At 31.0% G+C, this 10,629-nt stretch overlaps 1 protein-coding gene across 2 annotated transcripts; it reads right to left on the minus strand.

Annotated features, from left to right (window-relative positions):
• Nucleotides 1-5,117: 5,117 nt before the first annotated feature.
• Nucleotides 5,118-9,271, minus strand: LOC114715322 (probable sodium/metabolite cotransporter BASS5, chloroplastic). Of its 2 annotated transcripts, none has more exons than XM_028900141.1 (8): nucleotides 9,009-9,271; nucleotides 8,822-8,922; nucleotides 7,491-7,606; nucleotides 6,970-7,163; nucleotides 6,644-6,896; nucleotides 6,286-6,539; nucleotides 6,123-6,205; nucleotides 5,118-5,418 (listed from the first exon to the last, which is right to left on the minus strand). In XM_028900141.1, exons 1-8 carry the CDS (start codon nucleotides 9,202-9,204, stop codon nucleotides 5,356-5,358), a joined length of 1,260 nt encoding a protein of 419 aa, XP_028755974.1. In that variant the 5' UTR covers nucleotides 9,205-9,271; the 3' UTR covers nucleotides 5,118-5,355. The 2 variants fall into 2 exon arrangements, with proteins under 2 accessions (XP_028755974.1, XP_028755963.1); XM_028900130.1 differs by having other exon boundaries at nucleotides 7,491-7,618.
• Nucleotides 9,272-10,629: the final 1,358 nt, after the last annotated feature.

Raw genomic sequence — 10,629 nt, forward strand, 5'->3', positions numbered from 1 at the left:
AGTTTACAACATATCTTTTCCTACGAACCTCTTATTTTTTTTTTTTTGTTATATCGTTGCATTTTTTCTTTTTATTGTGTTACGTTGGGTTACATCCTTAGAAGGGAAGAAAGGATGTGAAAAAAATACACTTTTGGTCTAGAGAAAGGAACTAATGTTATATTTGTATGGATGAATTTGAATGTTCGAGATAAAAATGAATAGAATAAGATGTCAAATAAACAATAATTAAGGATAATCTTGGGTATTACGCATGATAATTAAGCTTCACACAACCTTTAGCAATAATGTTGTACAAGAAATATGTCTTTTAATGTAAGTGGTTACTATTGATTTGGATAAATGTGGTATTAATAAGAGTATAAGCAACTATTTATATAAATTTGTTGTTTAGTTAGATTCTATATATGAGAAGTAGTAAACATATTTCTCATGGGAGCTTGCCCCTTGTTATTTTTTTTAGACAACTAATTCATTATGAGAATTGTTAAAATTTATTATCAAATATTTTTTTACTATTAAGAAAAAGATGTAAGACTTTTTTTATGACAAAGTAAATGTATATGTGAAAAAAAAATAAAAGTTTTGGAAACTTTTAAGATAGTGATAATTAAAGCTTGATGATATTAGGTCTAAAAAAAAAAAAAGAATTGTTGTAGAGTACATTTTGAAATCTTGTGTGATTATATTATCATATGTTAAGCCTTGATAATGGGCGTTTTTAGTAGTAGTTGAGATAATCTAATAACTTTTAAATGAATGAAAAATAGTGTTTTATATTAATATCTTGGACTACAAAACTATATAGAACACTTGCCATTTAACAACAAATCAATGAAAATCAAATGTTTGGGAAAAGAGTTGAATTAAAATGAATACTCCTAATTAATTAAAAAATATTAAGTAGGCTGCCTTAACTTAGACAATATATAAGCTCGTCTCATGAGGATATGTAGCGTGTAATTCGACTTGAATATCTTATTCAATTAAGAGTGCATTTTGTAAATCATAAGGAATTTAAATACTACATAGTTTATTATAAATCATAATGAAAAAAATGATGTTAAAAATATCAGTATATGAAACTCAAGGAAACAAGAAGCTATTGTACGATCAAAACAACAACTGTGATACATAATCAATAATGCAGAACAGTCTTGTGTGTGTTTTTTTTTTGTTAATATATATGTTGGTGTTTAATGCTTGATGTCTAAGTTTGTGCGTTGAATGTAACCGCTTTTTATATACCTTTACTTTTTCATTAATATAATTAATCCAAAAAAAAAGGAAAGAGAGAAAAGAACAATAACTAAAAGTTAAGGAATATTGATAAATAAAAGGAAGATTTTGTAAGTGAAACTTGAGGTATATGTTGCCAAATTATGCTGATGATAGGCATTTTGAAGTGAGCATAAGATCATGGGTAATAGTACAAGCATTGCGAAATAATTGAATAAATATTTAATAATATAGAATGGTGAGATTTAAATGAATGAAAGATTTTTTTTATATGTGTTTAAGTGTGGATTCGTTTGCATTGAAGTACTCTTTTTGATTTAGAGTTCATATAAAGTGATGTTGGCAAAATAAATTATTGAGTAAATGGTTATTTTTTTTTTGAGTTTTCAAAATTTTTACGTTAAAAACACTTTTAAAGATTTTACTTAAAATTCTTAGAATGGACAAATTTTTCTTATTAAATTCATTCTCAAATTACTTGTGAAGGTTGGTAATTTTTCATATAAATCAATTAATGTTATTCCTTATTTAAGAAGTTTTTTCTACTTATAAGGGAAGTAATGATTAAATATTACAACTGGAAAAAAAACTTTTAAATAAGTACAAATTCGAGAAATATATTCATACATTTTAATGAAGCTAATAATAATATGGTTCTCGAATTACAAATTGTTATAAATTTTATACTAACATAAGAAGTGTTATGATTGAGCGAGCCAAAAAGAAAAACAATAAAATGAATAAGTACTTTGGGTAGTCTATAATTGGGAAACAAATATTTTTGTACTTCGAGTATTGCTTGAGGTGAAATATTAGATTAGGAAGTATGGGTAATTATGATGAGTATTATTTATATGAAAGTGTTCCTATCAGAATTGATAGATGATGATAAATTGGATTAGGTTACTGATCTTCTTACAAATCTAAAAATATTGATGTGCCCATACATATTTTTGTGAATTTGTATAGTAAATTATTTTATTTTTATTCTTGAAAGATGCCTTTATAATCAGAAGATCCTCATAAAGTGTGTTTTGACAAATAACACCTGCTATGGCATATATTATTTTTCCTCTATATGTGTATAAATACGTGTGTTTAGAATGTTGCTTATGACAATTTAGTTTGGGGTTTTGTTAGTTATTAGCTTGAGTATTATTGGTAGTTTAGTTTGGGGCTTTGTTGATCCTTTTTTACATGATTTACATTTAAATGAGTTAAAAAACATTCTTTTATCCATGATAAGGTGTATCGTTGTATGCTGTTCTTTTATATCATGGATAACATTATTATATAATAAGTTAATTTATATGATTATGATTGATTTGAGTTTGTTATTAGTATGGTTTGATTATAAAAAAAATTATTTCTCGAAATCACTATGAAAAGTTAAGTTTATTGGTTGATTTAGGAAGGTTATTTCAAAGATGGACTACATTCCAAAGACTAAAACCATAAATTTGAAATTTGAGTGATCAAAACCAACATAGGTCCAAATTTTAGGAGCCAAAAGTTATAGAAAAAAAGATTTAAAAAAAAGCCTAAAATTACTAAATACTAAATAAAGAATGTTAATAAAAATTTATTGTCATTTGCAAATTTAATATTGTCAACACCAAATAAAGCATTATTATCAAATGTGATTTGGGATTCAGTAATTTCCAATTTCTTTTTTTGTCATTTTTCTAAAATTGTATTGATCTTATTTATTTTTGGGAAAATAATCATAAAGTCTCAAAGAAAGAATATGATCATTAAGAAGTTCCACAAGTGAATACCATTAAGGATGTGTTGGGCTTAAATAGCATTAGGAATATGGACTGGCCAGTCATGGGCTCGGGCCTAAATGGGGGATCCTGTTTATGCTTAAGGCTCAGAAATAGGTGATTTTCTTAAGTCCAATCCTTGAGATGACGAGCTCAGAGTCGGCTCACGAGCTTTTGGTTCGTTTAACTAAAAATACAATTTTTTTTAATGTTTTCTGCTTTTTTTTTTTGAAATAATGAAAATGAAACAATAAAATTACTAATAAAAGGTATAAATATAAATAAAATTAAATTACAAACATAAACATGATCATATCTAAGCATCTAAAACATCAATCACAGTGTAATAAAGTCTATTGAATAGACAAATTATGAAAGACCAACATAAACAACTAAATAATCACTAAGTTCAATAAATAATCACAGTGTGAATGATCCAGTTTAATTATAAATAATCAATGAAAAAGTTTAACCAATATACATAGTATACATGAAGAATAATCATCCATCCTGCTGCCAAAAAAAAAAAAAAGGAGTTCATTGTCTGTACTTCCAAATTTGTTTCTAACTATAAAAATGATATATATCATTATTTTAATTCAAAATAATTTTTAATTAATTCTATTTCAAGCATAAAAAATATAAGAGAATGATAAATAAAGCCCGTAAAAATTGCACCTACAATTCAAATAACAATACATTTTTGTGAAAATATCTAATTTTAAATGTTATGGTTTTCTTTTTTAGGTTAAAATAAAAATATAGAAATTAAAAAAAAAAGTGTTGGCAAGCTAAAACAAGCTGGCCTGCAACCATACACCGTCAACCCGTTTATTTTTCGAGTATATAAAACTAGTCTTTTTAAGTACAATTTGCCTTTTAAGACTTCAAAATACAAGCTCGGCCTTTCATTTAAATGGGCTTAAACAGGCTGAAAGAAGAGAGGAATTTTAATAGAAGGAAAAGGAAGAGTGTGGAGGAAAATATTTTAATATTATCTTGTTTGGATTGATGAGAAGCGAGGGGAGAGGAAGAATTTTTTATGATTTGACATATAATTTGATAAGAGTGTAACAATTAGCTTCACTTAAGATCAAATATGGGTATATTAAGAACTAATAAGAATGAGTCAAAACAAACTAAAATATTACCATTTCTCTTCAAATGCCCCAATTTGAAAAAGAAGGGGTATAAAGGAGAGGAGGGAAAATATTTTAAAATTTTGAGAAGAATAGATTTTGTGAAAAAATTGCCCAAACACATTAACAACATAGATTTATGGTCATTTTCTACATCAAAGCTTGTTCTTGCATGTTCGCTTACTGCGGGATTTTTTTATCAATACATTCTTTTTTTATGACTTAGGAACTATAATTTGAAAAATAATTTCTAGAAAATAAATTTTGAGAAGAATAGATTTTGTGAAAAAATAATTTTGAGAAGTGAGAGTATTTGGATAGTTGTTATTAGAAACACTTTTTATATATACAAATTACTAAAACATAAGTTAATATGATAATTACATAAAAAATAAAATTTATGATATATTTTAATTTGAAGAAATAAAATTGTTAATAATACATTTTTTACTAACATAATTAATAATACATAAGATAATATAATAAATAATTAATATGTGTATATATATATTTATAAGATATAAGATTAAATATATTTATAAAAAAATAATTAAAAGATGTTAAAGTCATATTATTGTTGAGATCTACTCTCATAGGCACAATCATACTCTCCAATTTGAGCCAAAAGCAGAATGAATTCACTTTTTCTGAAACCATGGTTTTAGGCTCCAAAATCATGGTTCCTGCCCAAATCATGATTTCAAATTATTTCTCCAAAATTAATATTGTTTGGGTGACATCCCACCCAAACCATGGTTTTGGAAGGCATCCAAACAGACCCTTAATAGTAGCATCCCATGCTTTTCCCATCCAACTGCACCACATAAATTTATAGGGAAATTACAATTAAGTCCCACAGAAAAGAAATAATTATTAAAAAATCCCAATAACAATCTCAAAAGCCTATAATGACAAGTCTTATAGTGAGAATAACAACCTTTGGTACTTGTTTTTCAATTGTTTTCCTTGTTTGAAACCTTATTGTAATTCTCCCTAAATTTGTTTGTAAATTGCAGAGGCGACCGATTGCAATTTTCAAAGGCTTCTGCCTAAAATTTTCAATATTGTTTTCATAGTTTATATGCACATTATTTCACACCATGTTGCCCACTTCCTAGAGTCAACAGTTCTACCAAAGCCCACAAAAATAAAGGATGTCACAATTCACAAATACAGTGCCATCTTCCTGGCGCTGCATTTCCATCCACTTCCTAGTCTTTCCTCTTGCTCCAAAGCATTACGAGAGAGAATCCCATCAGAGACATAATCACAGTCTGCAAGGATAATCAACTAGTTATATTGCAACAGACTAAGGAATCAAAACACTCAGAAACGAGATTACACACACACACACACATATATTGAACAAAACATCAAAAAAGTTTTTTCAAAAAAACATAAAAATGTTTTTTTTTCTCTGAGAGAATTACTATCAAGTCCCAAAAAATATGTTTGACTACCCAAAAATCCATTAACAACTGAAGAGTTTGTAATGACAGCTTCCAATGTAGGAAATGATGACACATTTAAACTACTCACTTGTCATTGGGACTGGTGATTAAATTCCTTCCTTGAGACCTTATGGTAATTCTCCCTTTTTCTTTGGCATGTTATATATGTCCAACATACCTTGATAGTTAAAAAACAGTACACGTCTCAAACATGACCTATAAGGGCCTTTTATTTGCTGATTAATGAAGCAATCAGCCGTGCTGCTATGCTTCAGTAAAAATGTTTATAGCAGATATCAAACATGATAACATACGTCATACAAGATCACCCAGTACAAGGAAATAAAGAAATAGAAAAGCATCCACTTGATGATAACTCCAGTTATAAGGGTGAGGTGGGAAGGGATAAGGGTCTAGGATTCAAACCATCCTCACATAACCCAAAGAGAGGAAGGAAGCTGGACATTGTAATCTATATTGCTAACGTATCGAGCAGAAATAAAGAGCATAAAGAGTAAAACGCTTACAGATATTGCAGGAGGCACGCTCACTATTGGGTCTGGGAAAAACCGATTAGCAAGGGCCAAGGCAAGGAGGCTACTTTGCATTCCTGCCATTGGATAAAGTAGCTACATTAAATTAAATTACTCACGGCAGCAATTTATAAATAACATAAGAGAAAAATTATACCAGTCTCGAAGGAAATTGTCCTTCGCAATGCCTTCGCATCAGGAGCTTTATAGAAGAGAAGTCCACTAAACATATAACCAGCTACAAACGCTGCCATATGAAAAGCAACAACCAGCAACAAGATAGTAACTCCAAAGGGAGACTTGACCGACTCAATGTTAATTGCAAGGGGTGCTCCAACACAGAGAGCTGTTAGCAGTACTGAGAGTGGAGGCAAAAATGGCCGTATGGCATTGCAAAAATGAGGAAAGAAGCTGTAAAAACAAATGTGTAAGAAATCTAAAAACTTCATAACGAAATGATATTACATTAAAAGAAAATGATGATTCTAGAAACTTATCTAGGTCTGAAGTATTACCGATTCAGAAGCAGGCCTGCAGCAATTGGTGCCACTACAATCTGCATGATGCTAGATACCATTCCTTTTACATCCACAGGCAACCTCTTTCCAATAAGCAACAATGATAACAGTGGAGTGACAAAAACTGCTGAAGCAGTGGACAATGATGTCATGACTATGCTTAATGGTGCCATCTGTGGATCTGTTAGAAAAGTAGCATAATTGGAGAGCTGGGCTCCACTAACGGAAGACACAAGCATAATTCCAGCGCCTGATTCAATTTACACCCAAAGTTAGAAAGTGTAGCTTGTCAGTTCTTCATATATATGATGCATTAACCTCACCTACTGCTGTTGGCAAACCAAATACAGTTACTGACAATATGCCAAATAGATAACCAAGAAAAGGCTTCACAAGAAATTGGCCAACATAACCAGCAACTATTGCTTCTGGCCTGTTTAATGCTTCAAGGAAGTCCTTTTCACTTGAATTAACACCAACTGCAAACATCAAAAACCCTAGCGCAGGTGCATAATATCTGAAAATAAATTATAAGAGAATTTAAGGTTGAAATCACTTTGAAAGAAGTCAATTGGCTATAATGCATTTAGGAATCTGTGTACTAGTAGTTTGCTCCATTATATTCGCTTTTGCATTTGCAGTATAGAGTAAGGCATAAAAATCCAGATGACAACAAACAAAAGGATAAGAAGATAAAACAGATTAAAAAAGAACTATTTACTCGACCTTTTGTTGATGCCATCTAATCTGTCTCTAGCCAATAGAGGGGAAAAAAACAATGCAACCATGTAGTATAGGATCATATATTTTTTGATTAACTAATTCATCTAGTGGATTTACTAACCTGCTCGTAAACCATGTGAAAGAAGGGGGGTAGATCAGAGCAAGCAGAGTACTAGCAAGGACTACATGAGGCAAAAGTGAATTTGATTCCTTCAGAATCTTTAGAATTCCTGTTTGCTGCTCCACAACCTAAGAAAAGAAACACAATAACCAAAAAGAAAGGTGATTGATGCTACATTGTTTTCATGTATATGTATGAAAAGATCATCAAAACTTGATCTTTATTCTAGAAAGAAGCATGTATAATTTACTCTTAATCAAAGATCTTTCTTTTTCTTTTTGCCCCCTACTTTTCTCTTTAATGATATAATCATCATCGAGAACCTTAACAATATAACAGCAGAAGCCAATATTATAATATCACCTTTTCTAGCATATGCATAAGCATGTGAGTGTCAATATTTATCAACTTGTAAAAACACATAAACCCACATGATAAAGTACTAAATGCAAATGAACATAATCTTTAACTGCATAAATTATGTTCATAACGCTGATTAATAACAAACATGTAATAAAATTTTGAAGTATCCACGATATTATAAGACGTGTGCAAAAATCTTTACTTCTTTCCCATACTCTGCTGACCAATCTACTTTTACTACTTCATGTTTGGACCTTAAGCTACACGTTTTGTTAATTGGGAAAATGTGGTGAGACACTTTTAACTTCGAATTTCATTGGACTTTTAGGGGAGACATATAAGTGGCTGGATAATACTTCTTAAATAAGCTTAAAGTGTTAGACTTTATATACATTTTCTTCAATCCAATTCTATGCAATGTCACATGTCTTTCTCCATTACCTCACATTGGTTTCAGCTATTACAAATACAAAACTAAAATGGCAGGGGGAAAAAAAAAATCAAAAAAGCAAATTTCCCTCTCCTATACTGGAAGTATAATATCTGCAGACTGCCCAAGAAAGAGGGCCGAGCATTCACGTGGAAAGAGAAGTAGAATATGGTCACGCTTGTAAGGAGAGTATTTCAAACAAATATTTAAACATAAGACAAGCCAAGTAGCCAACTTTTTATCGTGTGACGATATCGCCGCAGGCATAGCGTTTTTGTTTTTTGTTTATCTAAATTCCAGCTGCTAAGCAACCCACAATTAGCATCAAAACCAACAAATAGAACAGGACTTCCAAGGATGCACTGCATGATGAAACCAAATCTGCTAATGAACAAGGAATAAATGCATCACAAAATAAATCTAATTCAACGAAGTGAAAAATGTTACCAAGAAGAAAACGCGATGCTAACTTGTAGTAAAATAACAGTTAATCGATCTAGTATTATGCGCATGGAGCAAGAAGACGATGATGACTCACTGGAGGCGGTTCGGAATAGTAACCCGACCGTGAATCGGATTCGAGGGAACCCGAATACTTGGGCGGTGGAGGACTTCCGAGGGGAAGCTTGGGGCTCCATACTGAAAACCAAACACAGAAACACAGAATGAAAAAGAAAATACAGGAAGAAATAGCGAAGCCAAAGGCACACACAGAATTGCCGTACAAGACTGCGGCGGAGGACGGCGAGGCGGAGTGGGGTGATGAGATTGAGAAGAAAGAAGCGAGAACGAGATGCCGGACGAAGAAGAAGGAGTTCCATTACGCAGCCAAATTGAGAGGTGAGGTTGTCTGAGATGCAACGACTGTGAGGGGGCATTCTTAACTGGGCAGTGATGTATTGGATTTGATTTCACTGCCATGTCGTTTCAGCGGCGGAAGGACAACTCCAGAGGCCAAAGCAAAGTCCAAAATGTTCTGCCGTTCACGCCCCTTAAGTCGTTGCCCAACTATCTCCCTTCTCACTCTTAGTGATTTAAGTTTCATAACAAAAAATTTCGTAATTAATTTTTGATTTAAGTGTTCTACAAGAAAAATTAGTAATCTGTTAAAAAAAAAAAACAGAACAAACTTCATATGTTTTCTTATTTTCTACTCCTAAAATCTTATTTATAAAATAGAAAAAGAAAGTTTTGGTTATCATATCTATAAGTCATTTCATTAAATTTTTAACATTAAATTTATCATTTTATTTTTTATTTATCATAGTCTAGACGTTTATTTTTTTACAGAGATGTATATATTAAATAAGAGTAAAATTAAAAAGTTGTTATATTTTAATATATAATTAATGCAATTTAAAGTTTTTCTTGATTTTTGTGAAAGATGCTGAAAATATCTCATAAATAAAATCAAAAAAATATTTGACAAAATAGTTTTTTTATATGAGAATTAGTCCTCTGTAGAGGAGAAAACTCACCCCATTCGGGAACCTCCCCTTTCCCAATAGAGGATAAAACCCACCTATCTCCCTCGTTTGAGGGGTCAAGATGTCACTAGGCTAAGAAGTTTTTGGTTATTTTATAAAATTGTTTTTCTCATAAAAATAGGTAAAAAGTAAAAAATATGTTATAAATATTATGTTGTGTAGATGTTCATAATTCCTAAGCCTCTTGGATTTCTTTCTCATGGTTAATGGCATTATATCTTATAACTCTTAAATTGAAGGATTTCTAGTATTTATTTCCTATAACCTCCAATTGTACAATTATATTGCTTAATTCCTTTCTTTATGTACCTGTAACTCTTTAGGTTAGTCTTCAATATTTGGGTCCTATAAATAAGAGATGATGTAAACACATTTGTGATAATAAAGCTAGAGGTGGTAATGCGAGGTTGGCAGTGCGGATATGGGCCAGTCCACGACAGTGCGGGCCTAAAGCGGTGCGAGTTGAAGTAGCCCGCACTTTGACGGGTTGGCATTTGAGCCCGTCTTTTTTGGCGGGTTGGACCCGTATTACCAGTTCCAAATGAAGTGAATGAGAATTGATAAATCACAATTTTCATATGCTTAGAATGCTCGTTTTGGGCTACTTTAGTAAATTAATTGAGTATTGTTTGCATTAATGACTAAATAAAATGTTGATGCACTTAAGTAGAAGAATTAGCAATTATGATGTTTTTAATAGTTCTTTTTATGAAATTTCCCACTGGATATTATTTCTGGCTTATTGTTTTGATTGCAGGTGTAAAATTGTAATTGTGCAGTGATTGAAACATATTTCTAATGAGGAAGGAAACAAGAATCCGAAGGAAACACAATTCCATAACTAATGGAAACTGATTTC

The sequence above is a fragment of the Neltuma alba genome, unplaced genomic scaffold (assembly GCF_004799145.2).
Source record: "Neltuma alba isolate B1F8T4 unplaced genomic scaffold, ASM479914v2 tig00002010_pilon, whole genome shotgun sequence".
NCBI classification, from domain to species: Eukaryota; Viridiplantae; Streptophyta; class Magnoliopsida; order Fabales; family Fabaceae; genus Neltuma; species Neltuma alba.

What these genes read in the sequence shown, in the direction of transcription:
- LOC114715322 (XM_028900130.1), bottom strand. Translation starts at nt 9,204, where the DNA reads ATGGCAGTGAAATCAAATCCAATACATCACTGCCCAGTTAAGAATGCC. An exon ending in TGGTTTGCCAACAGCAGTAG is followed by an intron (nt 6,897 to 6,969) that starts GTGAGGTTAATG and finishes AAATTGAATCAG; the next exon opens with GCGCTGGAATTATGCTTGTG. An exon ending in GACAATTTCCTTCGAGACTG is followed by an intron (nt 6,206 to 6,285) that starts GTATAATTTTTC and finishes ATCCAATGGCAG; the next exon opens with GAATGCAAAGTAGCCTCCTT.